General features: G+C 48.8%; 1 protein-coding gene across 1 annotated transcript in view; it reads right to left on the bottom strand.

Moving 5' to 3' along the window:
* LOC147033341 (endosome/lysosome-associated apoptosis and autophagy regulator 1-like) overlaps positions 1-20,696 on the bottom strand; it is a 218,341-nt gene that overhangs the window by 46,519 nt on the left and 151,126 nt on the right. Inside the window, exons 19-20 of the mRNA XM_085871570.1 lie at positions 17,571-17,697; positions 17,134-17,312 (exon numbers count right to left, since the gene is read on the bottom strand). Coding sequence (XP_085727696.1) covers positions 17,134-17,312; positions 17,571-17,697 — 306 coding nt within the window. The remainder of the gene's footprint in view (positions 1-17,133; positions 17,313-17,570; positions 17,698-20,696) is intronic.

The following is a 20,696-nucleotide window of genomic DNA, read 5'->3' on the forward strand; positions in this document are numbered from 1 at the left end:
GGCAAAGGCGAGCAGGCAAACACAGCCTGCAGAAGAAGGCCGCTGCAGGCAAACACAGCCGGCAGATGAACTGGCCGGCACAGGCCTTGACGCAAAACACGGCCAGCCGATGGCACAGGCCTTGCAGCACAGCAGCTGCAGACGATCCAGCCGGCACAGGCCTTGCAGCAAAACAACAGCTGCCGATGAAGTGGGCCGGCCTCTGCCTTGCAGCAACGCAGCCAGCAGATGAAGCTGGCCAACCTTTGCCGTTCAGTGGAGGTTGGTGGAGGGAGTGCGGTGGTGCTGGCCACTTGGAAGGTGGGCTCGGACCTACCTACCTGTCTCCCTCCCAACCTATCGCCTTTGCCTGTCACTGTACATACCCACTCCCTTAATTTGTCAAACCCCAATTTAGCCCCAACTTATTTTTTTGTTGTTTTTATTTTTACTTCCCCACTATAAATCGTCCCCTAACCCCCTTTATCGTCCTTGTTCGGCTGACCTATCCTGTCACCTAGCCTACTCTCAACCCCTACGTTCCCTTCCCGGAGGGGAGTAAGGGAGAGCTAACGTCCTGTGTCGAGGCCCAACGAAGCCTCAGGATGGCCTCCCCAGAGTTCGGAGATCTATAACCAAAGTGGGTCCAGCGGCCCACAACGACAGCGGGGGGATGGATGGTGCGGAGGGGTACATCTCCTAATCTACCCTAACCATTTAACTGTTAAACTACCCCGGGGCTTTCAACAAGCGCCTCTCGCTTAAACTATTGGTTCTAACAACCCAGATTCCCGTCGCCTGTGTTGGTGTCCTCACAATTTCGGGCCTCGCCCCCCAATTTTCTTCCCGTGCCCTCACACGGTCTCATGGCTGGGACACGTGGCTCCCTTTGGCAGACACGACCCTCTGCCGATTCTCCCGCTATGGCACCCCCGGGCACTACACTGCCTCCGAGCCTACCAGCTCCCTAAACACCGGGGAGTGCCCCCCATGGCACCTCCCCTGAAACGCACACGTGGCAGGCTGGCTTCCCAGGCCCCTTTCCGAGGGTCACCCTTGCCCACAACACTGCCCACGTGGCTAATGACGCCCCGGGCCCCCGCACCAAGCAGGCGCACCCGTGCCCACTACGCTATCCCGGCCCCCCATGGGCCCTTGGCCTACCACGGCCGACTAGCCTGGTGCCCGGGGTACCCACTCAGCGATACTCACCTTTCGCAGCCACGCTCCCAAGCCCGTCAACAGGGCTCCTGCACCCCTCCAAATGGGTTTCGAGCCTACATTCACACCAACAACAAAACAACCTCCATTTTTCAATTTGACTAACCCCCTAACTTAGTCTACTAAGTTAGGGGTCTGACCCCGGGGTCTCTTGGGCGGGAGTCACTCCTCCCCCCAATCACTCATCGCACCATGCATTCCCCATTCGCTCCACTCACACAGACCCGCTGGCCTCACTCACTCACCAAGCACATGCTTCCACTTCACTCACCAACTCTTCAACACACTCACCGCTGAACTCTGCCATCCTCCTAACTACATCCCCTAACTAACTCGTGCTCCCACGTCGTCCCTTAAACTATAGCACGTTCCATTTAACCTACGTAGCTAAGCTACGTCCCCTCTACACATTCACTGTCTGTCACTGTCTTCTTAATCAAAAAATCATTTTATTTCCCAACCTAAAGCTCACGAAATCCCTCTAACTAATCCATTCCACGGACTCCATGAGGACTTACCCCTGCCCCATGAAGTCGGTCTAACTAAGCTAACCCTTCCCCCTAACTAGTTTCCATCCTGTGCCCAGGTCAAGGGGGTCTTCCACCCCTTGCCCAGGAATCCTGTGCACCCGAAAGTGAGGCTTGCTCTTTTTTTTTTTTTCCACGCGCAGCACCTGCGCGGCAACTCGCGCACTTTGCACCTGCCCGTGACGTCATGCAGCTGTACGTGTTCCTCGTCCCTCCTTGGACGGTACTATCCGGCAGGGATACCCCTCCTGCCAGATTCCACCCCACGTGCAGCCATGGCGTCACCGTGTGCATAAAAAAAAAACAAGCCCCACGTCTCGAGGGGTTCCCCACGCGAACACATGTGCTTTGCCCGTTGGAGCTGAACACACACGCCCGCGTGGAGAACCCGTCCGGTCCAAATCCGTTATCCTGCCTAAACTTTGTCCGTCCGCGGGATCGGCAAATCCACCGCGTGCGTTTCCGGACCGGGACTTCATTCCCGCAAGCGAGCACGTGGGGGGTCTCGTGCGTTGCACAGCACGAACCTCGTGCTCGCGGCTGGGTGAACCCGGCACGGTCCCCGAAACAACTACAGCCGCTACCCGGCTTTCTTTCCTCACATGTCTCCGTCGTCGCCATTCAACACACGCACTCCCGCGTGTTACGACGCTCACACTCCATTCCATTACATTCACACCGGGAGACGCGGCTGCGTGCTCCCGCATGCCAAGCGACATCTCCCTCACATACCGCTCTCTCACACACACCATACCACTCACACGTGGTGCTCCATTCATACAAACCACTCCACTCACACCCGCGGGGGCACTCACCCGCGGTGCCTCACTCACACACGCGGGGGCACTCACCCGCGGTGCCTCATCCACACACCGTGCCTCACTCACACACGCGGGGGCACTCAACCGCGGTGCCTCATCCACACACGGTCCCTCACTTACACACGCGGGGGCACTCACCCGCGGTGCCTCATCCACACTGGCCGTTTCATCCACACACACGGCCTCTTCCACACACGGTGCCTCATCCACACACGGCGTGCTGGGAAGCACGTACTCCGGCACCATCGCCACCACACCACTTACACACGGGGTCGCTTCCACACACGGGGACGCACTCACGCCTTGCACCACACACACAGGGACAACCACACTGGGGATTCGTGTCTCCACAAGGGTCTCCGGGGCCTCTATACCCCCCAAGCTCTCCGTGCACCCGTTCGCAGCACTCCTCCCCTCGAACTCGCAAAGCACGACCGAACTCACCTGGTCGTGACTCGCCTCAAGGGGGCATACTCCCTCCCCTCGTTCCTGGAGGAGGCCATCCCGCTGCTCGCACCGGGTCCCTACACGCTCCGCGAGCTCAACCTCATCGTCCTCCACTACCTCCGTGTGTGTGTGTGCGTCACTTACCCCGTCTTCATCGTGTAGTCTTTCCTCTATTTTTTTTGTCTCCCGTGTCTCTGCCAACTCAGTCACCTCTTCACCCTTTACCTCCCTTGTCTCAACTATTATTATTTCCTCTGTCATCACCTCGTGTCTCGTCTCACACGTTTTGGTCTCCCCATTTAATTTTTCCCTTTCGGTCACCGTTGCACCCCCTCCCAGCTCGTTCGCTTCTACACGTGGAGTCGCCATTTTGATCTCCCTGGTCACGGCCTTCATGCCCGCCTGCAGGCATCGGCCCATGTTCTGCGTCTCACCCCGCAGCTCTTTCATTTCCTCCTTCATGTTTGCTTCCATCCCGTTTATTTGCTGTGTATTCGCATCCATCTTTTCGTTCATGCCTTTCATTTCGTTTTTCATTTCATTTGTATCCATCTTTTCGTTCATTCCTTTCATTTCATTTGTCATTGCCGCCAGCATGGCGCATAGCTGGGCCATGTCGGGTGCGCTTGAGTGAGCCGCTTCGGCAGGGGTTGGGGAAGGGTTTTGGTGGAGAGGGGGAGGGGAGGTGTCATACACCGCGGCCGCTGCCGCACCCATTTCGGGCTCTGGGTTCAGTTGGGCGAGTTCGTTTTCCTGTACAACCAACATTTCCTGCACGGGGATTTCATCCTGAGCCATGGATCCTACACATTCTACATCCATTTCTAATACCCCCGGCTCCCGCTCGCCTTGAGACGCCATCTTGCTTCTCGTGAAGGGTTAATTTGAATCGCTCGTAATTTGGAGGGAATCGGGGGTCGCTTCTCTCACCCCTGGACCGATTCCCGTGAATTTAATTGGAGACAGGAGAGCCCGTTTTCCCGTTCTCCGTTACCAGTGCCGTGAGGAGGGCGATGGGTTTGCATCCCACTCCTGACACCAGTGTCGCGGATTCGCGCCCGCCGGCGTGCGAACGGCCACGTAACTCGAATCGCGGCACGTCGCCCACCGGAGGGACAATCCAGTCGTGACCCTCTCGGACTAACGCCGGGAACCAGTCACGGGTGGACCTTTCAGTCTCACCGCGATCGAGCCCATCGGCCCCCCGCGTGGGCTAGGGCTGCTCGCCAAATTCGACCTACCTATGTACCCACACGGAGGGTAGACCAGGCGATCGCACTCGCCGCAGGTCGATTCTCGCGGGACACGGGCCACTTAAGCGACCCGCTCCGTACTATCGGGATAACCGAGCGGTGTTATTCGTCGGCCTCGACGGTTCGATTAATTATCGGCGTCTTAGCCCACGACCAACCCTTTACGTGAAGCAAGATGGGGATTCAATGAAAGAAATGACGAAGCGAAGCGGGAAAACAGTTCAATAATAAGCACATTTATTTCGCGATGAACGGAAAGCACACATATACAATTCCACCAAAAGCACATGGAAAAGAAGAAGACAAAAAGCAAATGCAACAATGCAGATCTATCCGACTACCGGGCACTCGGCAACACTTATACAATTTTACTTCACAGACGGCGCCGACAACACATATTCCCAAAGCAAAAGAAAAGAGAACCACCCTCCAGGATGAGGGGGGTAGGCGGGCCTGGGGCTGAGACCGTGTCGGGCCTACCCGTCTGATGATGAGACGCGAAGTGGCGGTGGTGCCTCAACTCCGCGGGCCTCGCGGACAGTGGCTGGCAGGGGGTGGGAAGGGGGCCCCCTTTTTCGCACTATCTCAGCGCGGGGGGAAACAGGAGGGGGTTGCTGATGCTCGGGGAAAGGAGGATTTCACAAAATCTTGGGTCCCGCGACGAGCGTCTCCACCACGACCTCTGTCGCGCCGCCGGCCTTTCCCTCCGCAGTTCTCCGAATCCGACGCGAGCACCCCCTCAACCGCCTTCGCCGCCGCCGCCTCTCCACAGCTCCGTCCTCTTCACTCCGACTCCGCGAACTCCCAACTGCGAACTGCCACTCCGAACTCCAAAACTCAACTCCCTCCACTTCCAACTCAACTCTTTCTTCGAACTGAACTGACTCGACTGACGAACGCGGCCCCTTATATCCCCCGTGGCCTCGCTCCTTCATCTTTGACCCTCTGCCTCCGACCTTTCACCTCTCTTGCTGGCTCCCCATTGGCCCGAGGAAAAGTGGGCGTGAATGCTTTTTGATCCATGAATTTTCATATAGCGACCGCCCTCCAACGCCCTGGAGGCGGGGCCAAATCGCCCCTCGCTCACCGATTGGACGGAACAAAAGTGGGCGTGAGTCGTTTTTGATCCGTTTTTCTTCAGAAAGTCCGCGATGCTTTTCAACATGCTGCTCGGTGCGCGTCCCGCACGAGTCCAGCATCGGTGCCCACGAGTGGCGCGAGATGACGGTGATGCGATGGTGGCGAGTTGTGACGGTAAAGGTCGTGGCGGTTGTGGTGAAGCGGCGCTGTGGTTGGTGGTTGTTGTTGTGATGGCTGTTGAGACGTGGTTGGTGGTGGTAATAATGGCGGTTGGTCCAAAATAAAGATAGTAAAAGAAAAACGGCTATCCTGAAGAGTCGCAGCCCTCATGAATGACATTTATTCCCTCGAGACAACGGGTCTGGGCCTAACTACACATATACTTACCGAGATATCTCACCTAAGGAACCTGAATGGTGGTTTGCGAATTTGGTCAACCACAACAATATATATATACATACACACACACATCTATATCTTCTTCTTCTTCTTTTGGCTGTTCCGTTTGGGGTCGCCACAGCAGATCATCCGTATGATCCGCATAGTGATTTGACACATGTTTTACGCCGGATGCCCTTCCTGACGCAACCCTGGTCGCCTCTTACGACACAGGGATATGGTACACCTATTTTAACCGGGGTATACACCGGCCCAGTACACTGGTACTCACTTCGCCGACCTCGGAAGGATGACAGGTTGAGTCAACCCCCTGGTGTATTAATTCAGTGGCCCAACGGGGCTTCAACTCAGGACCTTTTGGATCCCAAGCTGCTGCCCTAACCACTGCGCCAACACCAGGCTAATCACATATATATATATATATATATATATATATATATATATATATATATATATATATATATATATATACATATACATACATAATTGACCCCTCCCATGCTCTTGCCAAAGTAACTGCATTAAGCAACCCAAGAAGACTTGAGTGCATTTAGCACTTACCTTGCATAAGTCTTCTTGGGTTATAATTTGTATAATTCCAGCCACCTGGGTGTAGTCAATTAGGTAAGAGCTCATTGGCTATTCCCTTCATTCACAGGTGAGAGATGTTCCCTCCCACACTCCTCCAGCTGAAGAAGTTGCATAAAGCAACCCAACACAAAGTAAACGCTATGCTGTTTCAAACCCTTCCCAGAGTTCCTCAACAACTATAGAGGCGTTCACAGATAGTACACATGAGAACCCCAATGCTATACACCCCCTCAGCTACCGGACCGGTTTCATCACTTATTGGCGAATCATCAGCGATAGTGCAGACAGCAATGTATACTAATGAGGCTCCCAAGCATGTACCATGTGCAAATGTCAAAAGCAGTCAATATATAAAGGAAGAAAGACACACCCACATCTCTCACCTGTGAATGGAGGGAATAGCCAATCAGCTCTCACCTCATCAACTCAACCCATTTGGGTAGGATTATATAAATAAATCGACTCCTCCCATGCTCTTCCAGTCAATGAAGCTGGATAAAGCAGCCATGAAAGGATACCCAAGGTAAGCCTTTTTGCCGTTTCAAACCCTTCCCAAAGTTCCTCTACAGCTGTAAAGACATTCACAAATAGTACACATGTGAGAATCCCAATGCTACACACCCTCTCAGCTGCCGGACAGGTTTCATCACTTGTTCACGAATCAGCGACAGTGCAGACAGAAATGCATACCAACGAGGATCCCAAGCATGTACCACATGTAAATGCCAAAAGCAAGCTACCGATCCTCTGTGAGGCACCAGGTACAAAAGAAAAAACAAAATCCTTTTGGCTTTTCTTGCAGTCCGAGCCTGTGTAGGCCAAACAGGAAAGTTTTTCTTTTTGGTAGCAAGCTATTCAGGTAACCGTTTGCCTTCAACACACTCTGAAGATGTTCCACCCTCTCATCGTCATAAATTGTATATGGTAAATCACGTGCTCTTTTTGAGAGGGTGTGTACAACAGATCTTTTGTGCTCCATAGGTTTACTTTCAGAGTCATCGATTATCCTTTGATCATATCTGAGCATTTTGAGTTATCGGTTTATAATGTTCATCCATGTTGAAGCAGAATATATCAAAAAGATATGGATGGATTCAGGTGAAAATTTGTGGACAGGTTTGGAGTGTGACAAGGACGAAATGATTTGATTCTGGTGAAGATCCGTATCAGATCCGAAAATTTTAAAAGTGATTTTTCACAGATATATAGCACGATATCTCAAAACATCTTATATATTATTTCCGAGTTTGTGGTTTCGTGTCGCGCTATCTTCGACTTTGTTCTGCGCTCGAGTAATGTGATATTCGACTTACATTATCTCAAAGACCATATGAGGTGCATGGTACAAAAAAAAGTAAATAAAATGGTTCTGAAACAGTGAAATCGTATTCCACTTACTGCATTAAAGTAAAATTACTACTGATACTCTGCATCAGTTCCTTTCTCAAACACACCCACCCCAATATGTCGCGCAGATCGCGGGTTATGCTAGTTGTGGATGGTTTCCAACAAAACTTGGTGGATGAGTTGGGTAGGTGACAAGAACAAGCAGATTAGATTTTGGTGAAGGACTGGATTCAGATTCCGGCCTACCAGTGGGATATAACATGTAAACAGTTCAGTCTTGCGGAGGTAGGCGCTCTACCGAGTCCCGTTTTAGTTTCTTAATGTGCTTATGGTGGCAATTTGCAAGTGCCCTGACACATTCATTGATTGGTTGTCCAACTTGGTGTACCTCCACCTTTGGGTGTGGAGGGGGATGTTGATGTCCTGCTTATTACTCCTGAGAAAAGTCAGCAGAGGCACATCTTGGTACATCATGCTAACCAAAACGTCGAGTGAATTATTTCGTTTTTGTGAAAGGTTGGAGAACTCAGAAGAGATCATTTTGATTTTACACACAATCACAAGTCTTTACTTCGGATATATATATATATATATACCCCGGTTAAAATAGGTATACCATATCCCTGTGTCGTAAGAGGCGACCAGGGTTGCGTCAGGAAGGGCATCCGGCGTAAAACATGTGCCAAATCACTATGCGGATCATACGGGTGATCCGCTGTGGCGACCCCGAATGGGAGCAGCCAAAAGAAGAAGAAGATATATATATATATATATATATATATATATATATATATATATATATATATATATATATATATATATATACAGTCAAAGCTCGTTACTATGCCACCTCGCTTCTATGCCACTCTCGATATTATACCACTTTTGCTCGGTCCCGACAAAATTCAATACAAAATAAATTTACTATGCCACCCCCTACTCTCGCTACCATGCCACTACTGTGTGACTGTTAAAAGGAACGAGTCATGAAAAAGTCTGTATTGCGCAGTGCTCGATTATCACACTCACGTCCAAAGGCGAAGCGACGAACTACAGTCCAGCTGCGCACAACATAACTCAATACGTACGCGCATAGTCAGACTGTGTCAAAACAAGCGATTCTTCTCCCTGATGCCGGCCACAACAAGCCAATCACAACACGCACAACGAGACACAAAACGCGCGAGCACACACACAGACACGCAGGCACACGTACAACAGTGACATCATTTTTTTTCAAATTCAGCCCATAATGTCAGCTCAGAAACGCAAGCGAACCGACTTTACGCTGAAGGAGAAGAAGGAGATCATCGATGCCGCGAAGAAGGAGCCGAATCAGTCCAAGTTGGCCAGGGAGATTAGCAAGAAATGGGGCGTCGAAGTTAAGAGAACCACCGTGAAGGGCATTCTCAGCAAGAAGGATGCAATCGAGGCTGCAATCAAAGCTGGATTTCCATCGAAGCGCATGAAGTTGACGCAGGCTCACGACCCGAAGCTAGATGAGGGAGTGCTCATGTGGCTGAAGCGATCAAGAGGACAGAATGTGCCTGTCAGCGGCGATCTGATCAAGGAGAAGGCGATGAAACTGGCCGAGCTGATGCACATCCCAGACTTCATGGCGAGCGATGGTTGGTTGGGCAATTTCAAGAAGTGCCACGGCATCACGTTCAAGACAGTGCAGGGTGAAGCTGGAGCCGTGGATTCGCAATCCCTTCTTGAGTGGCAACAACAGGTTCTCCGGCCCTTACTCGGGCAGTTCTCCGCAGACGACGTCTTCAACCTGGACGAGACTGGACTCTTCTGGCAGCTGCTTCCGAACAAGACCATGGCTTTCAGGGGAGAGCGGTGTACTGGAGGAAAGAAAAGCAAGCAAAGGATCACTCTTCTGGTTGGGGCAAACATGAGTGGCAGCGAGAAGTTCCCTCTTCTGGTGATTGGCAATTCCAAGAAACCCCGTACCTTCAAGAACAAAGAGATCCCGGTCAAGTACAAGGCGAACTCGAAGGCGTGGATGACGGCGGAGCTTTTCGAGGAGATGTCGCGTGCGTGGGACGGACGACTCGGCCAGCAGGGACGCAGAGTGCTGGTCTGTCTCGATAACTTCTCTGGCCACCCTCCCGAGCTCGAGCTGAACAACATCCAACTGGTCTTCTTCCCACCCAACACGACAGCCAATTCGCAACCAATGGATCAGGGAATCATAGAGAACCTCAAGCGCCACTACAAGAAGCTCCTGCTATGCCGCCGGCTTGAGGCCATAGACGAGGGAAAGGAGTTCAAGTTCACGTTGCTCGACGCTCTACACGTCGCCCGGCGTGCTTGGGAGCAGGTCGGCAAGTCGACGATCAGGAACTGTTTCGCGAAGGCCAAGTTCATCGAAGAGGAGATCCAAACTGAGCCACAGGATGCGGAGCTGCCCGACATCTGGGAAGCTCTGCCTGCCGAGGAAAAGATGCACGAGAACGAGGAGATCGAGCTGTCTGACTTTCTCGAAGCCGACGAGCGCCTCGCGACTGGCGGGTATTTCACGCTGGAGGAGATTGCGGAGGAGATTCTGTGCAGTGAGGAGCCGGTGGAAAGCGAAGATGACGAGGTAACTGTCGAGGAGGAAATCGTTCCGTTCGAGGAAGCCCAGCGTGCTTGTAGCACCGTCCGGAAGTTCATGCAGCAGAGAAGTGGGAAGCCCGGTGTGATGCAAGCGTGCGATCGGCTAGACAACGAGATGCACGAGATCCGCCGAAAGAAGATGCGCCAGCCAACGATTCTTGAAAGCTTTGTGTGTCGTGAATTTCTCGCCATGCCATATGTTAGTGTGTGAACTCTGTTAGTGTGTGTATGTTCTCCGTTCGCTTAGCTTATACAACAGTCGTGCCTTTTACTTGCTGGAATAAATTTTGTCTAAAGATTAACTACAGATGGGTAACTTGAGAAAATAAGGCCGTTTTTACAAAATCTCGTTACTATGCCACTCTCGCTACTATGCCAATTTTGCTCGGTCCCGACGGGTGGCATAGTAACGAGCTTTGACTGTATATATATATATATATATATATATATATATATATATATATATATATATATATAGTTGTGTCCAAGGGGTTTAACCTCGACCTGGACGGATGGCAAAGCTTCTCCCTTGAAGGCCTACAGCCGACACTCGATTAATGCACGCGCTGGAAGGAAGCGCAATGGTGGGGTGGGGGGGGGGGTGGAGGAGCACAGCACAAGGACGCTACACCAGGACAGCACAAGGGGGGGTCTATACTCGAACCCTACAACAAATACATGGATACAGCTTCTTAAAAGGAATACACAGTAAAAATTGACAAATATTTACCAAGGACAATAATTCAAAAGGTAATGATAATAATGAAGTAAATATATCCTAAAGTTGAGACGCCTCTTCACACAGACTCGTATACAAATAGAAAACAAAATAAAAAGAAAACCCTTCCTTTCGAGTATTCCTGTACTTGGCGCAGAGCTGGTCTTTGTGGAACATGGAATCGAGGCGCTTCTATTCACACGTGCAGACATGCGCAACAAAATGGCACCTCGTTGCTTCTCTCGTAGTGGGGCAAATGCACACCAGGCAATCCGCGAGCGGCACTCGTCACCAAGGCCCAGAGACCCAATGCAACAGCTTCGTGCACCAATCGTCCTCACCAACCCAACCAAGAGCCAAAGGCCAGCGTCTTGCTTTGCCATGCAAGCCAAATAGCCTCAACACGAATACAAGGATCGTGCCGTCCTCCTTGGCGTGCGCTCACCCTCTCTTGCCTCTCAAAATACACAACCAACCCTTCCTCTTTGATCACGCCTATCAATTCTCCGCCTCGAGGGTGTGGCCGGCTCGCACAAAACCTGGGAAGGTGGGGCTTCTGCCTGCTTGGCTAGCTTCTGACGTCACGCCCATGAATTATCAGGCTCGGGGGCGTGACTTCACCCACCGTCATCCTCCGCTGTGTGACTTCTACCTGCTTGGCACGTTTGCTTGTTTCTTATCATGGGTTTGGTCATCAAAAAAAACATCGGGAAAAGTCACAGGGGGGCAATTATATACTGGGAAAGCTTATTCTTAAACCCTATCTAATTAACACGACACTACCCACCGTGTGGTGACACGTAACACTTAAGCTCAGTTTCCTACCTTAATTACATCGAGATGCCTCCTTCACGTCTACGGACCAAACTACTCTATTCAATGCTAAATTCCCTCTTAAATTCCTCCATCTACCCCCACAACCGTAACAATGTGCATATATATATATATATATATATATATATATATATATATATATATATATATATATATATATATATATATATATATATATATATACACATATACATATATATGTTGTAACGGATTTTAGAATCCAGTCTGATGAATGCATTCACACATCCAGGTCCTCAGACAGTTATTTCCTGAAATGCATGTTCAGATTAGCTCCATCCCCATGTCTAATGGTATCTTAAATGTGATGTGTTGACAAGGGTGGAGGATAGATCCCCTCTCTTATGGGAAGCTTTTTTTCTTTTCTTTACGACAGATACATTCACACACATTTCTTTTTTACTCTGAAGCCCGCCCTCGTTTTTCCTCAGCAACATTCTTTCGCGAGCTCTGATGCCCACCTTTTTTGAGAGTTTATGGGTCGTCATGGTATCCGTGCCCCAGTGGGGCAGGATGAGCTTGGGGCGGACGGCACCCCACGGAGAGGGCCCGGGGATATAAAAACGAGCGAGAGAAAGCGTGAGGTACGTTCTGTGAGGAGAGACGTTTTGTGAGGAGAGTCATTCTGAGATATAAAAAAGTGAGGAAAAAGCGAAAGAGGGACATTCTGAGAGGAGAGACGCGTTCTAAAGAGAAAGAGATACGTTCTGAAGAGAAAAAGTCTGAGGAGAAAAAGTCCAGAGAGGAGAAAGCAAAGGGCGAGAGAAGCGACCGGGAGGTGGGTGTCTAGCCAGCGCCGAAGAGACGATTCGCCCTTCCAGTGCTTCAGCGGGCGAGCGTGTGGTGCGCGTGTGGGTGTGAGCAGTGCCACCAACAAGTGAGGCACGGGTCGATCACCAACAACACCAGAGTCTAAACCCGTGATGGACAATCTCGGTGCCCTCCAGATGTCGACTGGCGTTCAAGGCTGCCCCGCGAGATGGTGCACGGCAAAGCTGGTGCTGGCGACGGACGTGACACGCACGCACGCATTTTCAGAACGTTTTCGCTTCACGGACAACTTTCTGGTGAGCGAGACGATTCTCCCCCTCCCCTGAATGATCTGCTGGCTACCCTTGTCTGCGTTTAGCTGTAAGTAAGTCGCCCCCCGATAAGCATCTGCACTTTCTCTTTCCTGGCATTTTGATTGATTTTGTTTTGAAATTCATTCTTTATTTACCTCAGCAAATAAAAGGTTCTTTTTATTTATTTATTTTATTATTAATAAATTATTTGTCGATTTCCAACCTGTCCGTGTTTGTCCTTTCCTTCTATTGGTCTAGCATTGTTCGAACCGAGATAGACTGGGAAGTAATTACCACAGATTTGACAAAAAAAAAATCGTCGGCACACACCCGCGGTTAAAACGCTCGGCCGCCTGAATTAAAATCTAATCGGATAATATTGCTGCTTTGCAGAGGGCGCGCTCCCCGCTCAGGTAACTACGTGACCTCGAGTAAAACGGAATAGACGGCTGACACTGGAACTCGTGGTTGACTGGATGGTGTTCATGGTTTTCAAACAACCCACCGTACCATAACGTTAATTGTGAGCGGTGGCCCCAGGTCCGGCTCCACTGAGGACAACCGGGTATTAATCCCCGAGTGACAAACTGGTGTTCTCAGTACCTGTGGCTGCAACAATATATATATATATATATATATATATATATATATATATATATATATATATATATATATATATATATATATATAAACAGTCATGCGCCACTTCACGACGGGGTTACGTACTGAGAAACGCGTCGTGAAGCGACGTCGTCGTTGTGCGAACATCATTTTTTTTTCATTTTCGTTTTCCAACATCGTTTTCGAACATCGTACTTACACAAACCTAGACACCTAAGCTATATGGTGAAGCCTATTGCTCCTCAGATACAAACCTGTACAGCATGTTACTGTACTGAATACTGTCGGCAATTGAAACACGCATTAGATTTACCTTTGTGCAGTTCATGACGGCCATCAGTGTTGTTCGCAGCAGATTACAACCTCCTCTCACATAGATTATAGAAAGGTGAATAAATAGCGTTTGGATTTTATAAATAGGTAATCATTGCATCGATGTTATAATTTACAAATGAATAAACGAGCACCTGTCAATTGTGATATATTTTCGGAACAGTGCGATTGTTTTAACAACATAAAAAGCTTCACGAAAAAAAATTTGTTTTAATTGACGAACAACAACGATTTATTCGTGGAATTTTTCAATTCAAAGGTAATTTACTTTCAAGAAGGTAAACGTGGAAACATTGGTTCAGTTTGAAAGCCGATTTCCTTGAATCCTGATTTAGCACGACCCTGATTTTTTCGCGATGACATTTTATGGACCTCAACGATCGCATTATCACAGGGCCACACTGTCGTTGTTTATTATCATTATGAGGTATTATGTTCTGTCGAGTGTACGTAATTGTATGTGCTATTTTTATACGAGGCTACATCACTCGGCGATAGGAATTTTTCAGCGACATATTTTTTTTCATTTTTTTTTTTTTTTTTTTTCAGAACTGGCAGACCCGTCATATACGCGATCCGTCGTTGCCCGGAACGTCGTTAAGCGGCGCATGACTGTATACATATACATATACATAATTACAGATTTCAGAATCCGATCCGACAAATGCATGCAAACATCGAGGTCCTCAGACAGTTATTTCCCTAAATGCATGTCCAGGATAGACCCATCCCCATGTTTGGTGGGATTCAAACTTTGATGCATTGAGGAGGGTAAAGAATAGATTCCCTCTCTTATGGAAAGCTCCTTTTTCTCTTTAAGACAGACACATTTATGCACGCGAGATAGCCGTTAGCCCAACGGATGCTCATCCACCTCTTTCCATCGACGTTTAACACCCCGTACAGCAGCTCTATGGATGCTAACTGGCTCTTTTGCGTATCTGGCTGAACGTTGAGGTGATAATAATTGTTGACATTTTATGAGTGCTTCACATTATCGCTCGGTAATTCTGGCAGATGGCTGCTTTCTGCCATTCATACAGCACTACAACCATGGCATCGTAGGCCAGGAATGTTTGTGGGACGGGCGGGCTGTCACATGCAACGATGCGCAAATTGGCGGGGTGGATTTGGCTGGATCTGCTTGAGGCTCCGCCCAGATGGGCCACCTATAATGAGGAGAGGTCAGCTTTTTTTGGTCAGTCAGTTGGCGATAGCTGGTTGCGGTTCTGACAGTTTTGAGAGCGTTTCAGTAGGTTCCAGTCAGACGGTCGCTTCGTCAGCTCCAGTCAGATGGTTGGTGAGCAGGTGACAGTTGGCGATGGCCTTGCAGCCTCTCACAGCTCCTAACAGCTGTCCATCAGTTGTGGCTCCTGACGGTGGGTGATGCTCGGACCGTTAATGCTGGTTCTGCTCGAGACCTGTTCTTGGCGTACCTGATTCTTGGGAGTGACGACGTGACGTCGATTGGGTGCACGGCAAGGCTGGCAACGGACAAGGCACGCTCACACATTTCAGGACATTTTATTTGACGTAAGATGACTTCTATTTGGTGAGCGAGACTGGATTTCTCTCCCCCTTGAATGATCTGCTGTGTACCCTTGTCTCGTGTTTAATTGATAAGTAAGGTATAGTGATAAGCATCTGCTCTTTGTCTATTTTTCTATCAGTGCCTGATTAATTCTTTACTTGCTTGTGATTATTTTGATTACTTTGAATTAACTTATTTTTACCACAAGGAAATAAAAAGTTATTTTTATATATTTTTTCCTTATTAATAAATTCCTTTGTTGACGTTCCAACCTGTCCGTGCTAGTCCTTTCCTTCCATTGATCCAGCATAGTCTCAACTTCGACAGACTGGGAGGTAATTACCAAACGAATTGACCTGTAATAGTCGGCACGCACCAGCGGTTAAACGCTCAGCCACATTAATTAATATATAATCAAGATAAGATTGGTGCTTTGCCAAGGGCATGCTCCCCGTTCAGGAAACCATGTGACCTCTTGTTAAACGGCAAAATTATACAGTTGACACTGCAACTCGTGGTTAACTGATTGGCGTTCCTGGTTCTAAAGCAACCCACCGTACCACAAAGTTAATTGTGAGCGGTGGCCCCAGGTCCGGCTCTTCCGAGGACAAACGGAGATTAAACCCCCTCATAATACACTTGGTACCCGTGGCAACATACACGCACACGCACGCACGCACACGCACGCACACGCACACACGCGCACGCGCACGCGCGCACACGCACGCACGCACACACACACACACACACACACACACACACACACACACACACACACACACACACACACACACACACACACACACACACACACACGAAATGGACCCGTGGGTCTTTAGTCGGCCAAGCCAGGTACCTTCCCGCATCATGCGGTTTCACCGGATTGCGGTTGCGGTAACTTGTGGAGCTCGGAGTCCGTAGACGGGAATGGGGATCCCAGCTTGAGTGCTCCAACGCAAACCACCATGGTGGGACTCGAACCTACGACCCGAAGTCCACGGCCCACGTCCCCGGCAGCTCAGCCGCCACCACCACAAGAATCCACCGCAAAGGGCTGCAGACGATCGAACCACGACCGCAGACCAAGCCAATCGCTACAATCACTGCTGACCGCAATCACCACGATCCTGCAGAACACACTCTTGTCTGCTCAACCCCTCGTCCTAACAACCACTCTGCTCTTCTGAGGTGGGAGGGTCTCTTCTCCTCGCCACTCGCCTCCTGATTGGATGAGGGGTTGTCGGATGACTCGTGGTCACCTCCCGATTGGCTGGGGCGTGCGTGTCATGCTTGCCCTTCGCTCATTCGCTGGAGGAAACGTCCATGCCCTGCCTTGGAGCGGAGCCTCGATCTGAGGCAATGGAGGCTCTGCCCATGCCTTCAACCAAAAACACGTGGGCAATGGCGACCGGGAAGAATGACGGACGGTGGCATTGTTGTAGTGGATGTAGTAGTAGTAGTAGTAGTAGTAGTAGTAGTAGTAGTAGTAGTAGTAGTAGTAGTAGTAGTAGTAGTAGTAGTAGTAGTAGTAGTTGTTGTTGTTGTAAAAACCTACCTAAAAATAACTCGTCGCGCACATATGTAATTCCCATTAGACAGAAGGAAGGATTCTAACTATAAACACACACTTATCAAAATAACTGAACTACAGGGAATATTGCTGTCTGTGTGCACATGGCTTCCAGATTCGTAAATATATACACACATACATATACATATACTTGCACTGAACATGAACTAACTTGCGATTTCTTTTCCAGAAGTAGAAGGTAAGCGAGATGAGTAAGCATCCCAGGAAAGTTCCAACCAAAATTCCAATGCGCATCCACCAGCTTATGGTTTGACAATGGCGTTTGATGTCCTCTGGCAGACTCAAGCCTCTGTGACATATGTGAGGCTGCTTCCAGATGTGCTGGATTTTCTACAAGGACCAAAAACGGCTCTGTTACCACGTAGCACATTATTACGAGATTAGAAGCAATACAATGTTCCTTCAGTAGAAATGCATAACAAATGGTCTACGGCCTACGCATTGCATAAAATGTGAAGACTATCAAGCTTTCCTCCATGTTGATTCATTCACCAAGAAATGGCTGAACCAACAACTACAAACTGCAGTTATCGTCCCAGGGGATAGGATAGGATCATGTTCTTATGTTTAGCAATTTGTTATACGAGCCTGGACGCCACCCCTGCAGGCCTCTTCAATTATGTTGACATCATCTTGAGTGCAGAGCGGGCAAGCTGCTGGTGTCAGCCACAAGAAATGAAATGTACAGCCATCACATGTGCCATCGTGGCATTGCCTGCAAATGAAAAACAAAAAAAACACTCAAGTCATGTCACAAATAAAGCATTCCAAGATGCAACAAATAAGCTTCAAAATGATGGCTTTTGTGGAGTGTATAAACAAAAGCGATGAGATCGAGATCAGTAGATCGCAACACATTTAGATCATTGCTACTTAGTAAAGACAATGTGAAAAACTACTTCATATAGATTATATCAGTGAGCCTCGCATTCCTTGGCAAATTAACATTGGTTGCCTTTTAAATGACTCCCTTCATGTTTAATAAAATGAAAAAAGCAATTCTACAATTGTTGAAAAATAGCAATGTAGAGCACTTTCTCTCATTTTTACCACAAAAAAGAAAAAGTAGGTAAAAAAAAAAAAAACCCAGCTCTTTTAAACCTTAAAAGCATTGGTAGTCACAGTTTGCTGACAGTGAATGGTAGTCTAAAATTTGGATGTTGGATTATTATCATGAGCAAGGACCCACGGAGCAAAATGTGACTTCAAGTCCTCAACACGCCCCCCCACCCTCCACACACACACACACACACACACACACACACACACACACACACACACACACACACACACACACACACACACACACACACACACACACACACACACACACACACACACAACCCAGTGCCATGAACCACCTCTCCCCCAAACCTCACAGACCCTGAGGTCAACTTCCACCCCCCTTCCTCAACCTCCCCTTCCCTATGCTAAGGCTTCAATCCCCTCTGTACTCCAAGCCTCTTCAACCTCTACCCCATAACTCAGCCTCAACCCCTGCTCCACCACAACTACTCAATCCCCCACCAAACATAGAAACCGTGATCAAAACAATAACAGCATGGCTCCTAAAGGTCATGGCCCATCATTGTCACCTGTCCAACTCACAATCCCATGTAATATATGGAAGCCCTGTGGAATCGCAACTTTCAAGTGACCATGAGCAGCCACTGTCAGGGAAAGAGGAACTTTGTCTCCCAAGGGACACCGAATGCAATTCACCAGAGTTGCAGAGCCAGGCTTAATGGAAGAGCTGAGCTGTTCAGGGAGCTGAGGCGTAAAACCAGACGTGTGCTGAGGGTAGACAAGGAGGTCAATGTACGAGGAATTTGTGAAGGGGAAAAACATCACCTGTGGACGAGTGATTCTAATCCTGCCTACAGAGGAATTTGTGCATTGCGTTCCTCGAAGCCCATCCCTCGGTGTGCTGCTGTTAGAGCAGAGAGTGGTGGACTCTTGACAGAGGAATCTGAAGTGAAGGCCCGCTGGGCCGGTTACTTTGAACGGCTGTTCCAGGCTAACCCACCAGCTGTCGAGTGTGATGTCAGGGGTATAACTTTCCCCATTGCTGACCCTCCAATCAATTGTGAATCGCCTTCATTTGTGGAAAGACAGACTGCAGTGAACCAGTTGAAACGGGTTAAAGCCCCAAGGATCTGTTGCATTCATGCTGAACTTCTCAAGGCTGGTGGAAATGCCATAAAGGTATCATTGCATGTAGTTTTATGCTCTGTTTTGAGCACAGGCATCATCCCAACTGACTGGAAAAGGGGCCTCATTGTCCCTCTCTGGAAAGGGAAGGGTGATCGCCAGGACTGCAACAACTACCGAGGGGTGATACTGCTCTCAGTGCCAGTCAAGGTATTTGCGAGGATAATTCGTCGAGTTCGTCACCATCTGCTTGTGCACCAGCACCTGGAGCAGTCAGGCTTCACACCAAAGAGGTCAACGACTGACCGTGTCCTTGATCTTCGGGTCCTCACGAAACGCAGATGAGAGTTTTGGCAGGGGCTGCTTGCAGCCTATGTTGATCTTCGCAAAAACATTTGATTCAGTGAATTGGGGTGCCCTCTGTAGGCTTCTTGGTCTTCCTGGAGTGCTACCAAAGTTGATCGATCTGATTTCTGAACTATACTCTGGTTAGTCAGGAGGACTATGTTGTGAAATAAAGACCCGTGGTATTTAAATGATTAGAACATGCCACCTACCGAGATAGACTATTTAGGTCCCAAGGAGTAAGAAAATCCATGTTGGCAAAATTGGAAGTGTTGCAGATGGCGGCCATCTTGGATTTCAATTTCTTTCTTTTTTTACCTTAACCCTTTTGTGACTGACTTTCACAACTGCCATAGAGTTAATGTATACAAGTCTGCCAATGGTACTGACAGTTAAGCTGCTGTTAAACAAATTATTGAGGGACATCATGTGAAAAGAGGAATAACAGCCCACTTGACTACTGTGCAAGCTTTGTTTACCTTGTACGTTGAGGCTTTCTTCAAAGACAAAGGGGAACTACACCACAAATGCGCTGAAAAGGCTAACAAGCTCAACAAGGCATGCAGAGAGAATAATGTTGAGAAAATACAGAGAGCTCATGAAGATATGAAACATACATTGGATTCACTTGGAATGCTGGATACCATGAGTGAATTTGATGAAGCTATAGCTAACAGACCACTGGCACGGGCCATCTGCCAGTATATGACAATGATTATGGAAATGCTAACGTACATAAGAGCAGTGCGAAGCGGTGACTGGACGCTTCATCTTGATGCAACGGAACGTTTGTAAAGTACTTCTTTGCCCATGACAAGTTGAACTATTCCCACTTGCTTTCTGTGTACTTGGCAAACATGAAAACTTTGGCCAAATCAGATCCAGAAATATGGGCAGAGTTTATGGATGGAAATTGGGTTGTCAACAAGAACATCAACCCATTCTGTGCAATTGGTCCCGATTACGCTCTCGAGCAAGTAAACCGGATGATGAAAGTACTTGGTGGACTCATTGGTATTACACTCAGCCCCTTGGCCCGCGCAAAGTTCTTCTTAGTGGCACCAGATCTTGCCCGGCTCGCAAAAGAAGCAGAGGCAATAACTGTTGTACCAGAAACCAAACAATGAAGCAGCATCATGAGAATACAGATGCTAAAACCAAACTACAGGTGAAGAACGTAGCTGCACTGAAGGATACTATCAACAAGTTCACAAACCC

This window comes from Eptatretus burgeri, chromosome 2 (genome assembly GCF_056783735.1).
Source record: "Eptatretus burgeri isolate ZD-2024b chromosome 2, Ebu_testis_v1, whole genome shotgun sequence".
In the NCBI taxonomy this organism is placed as follows: domain Eukaryota; kingdom Metazoa; phylum Chordata; class Myxini; order Myxiniformes; family Myxinidae; genus Eptatretus; species Eptatretus burgeri.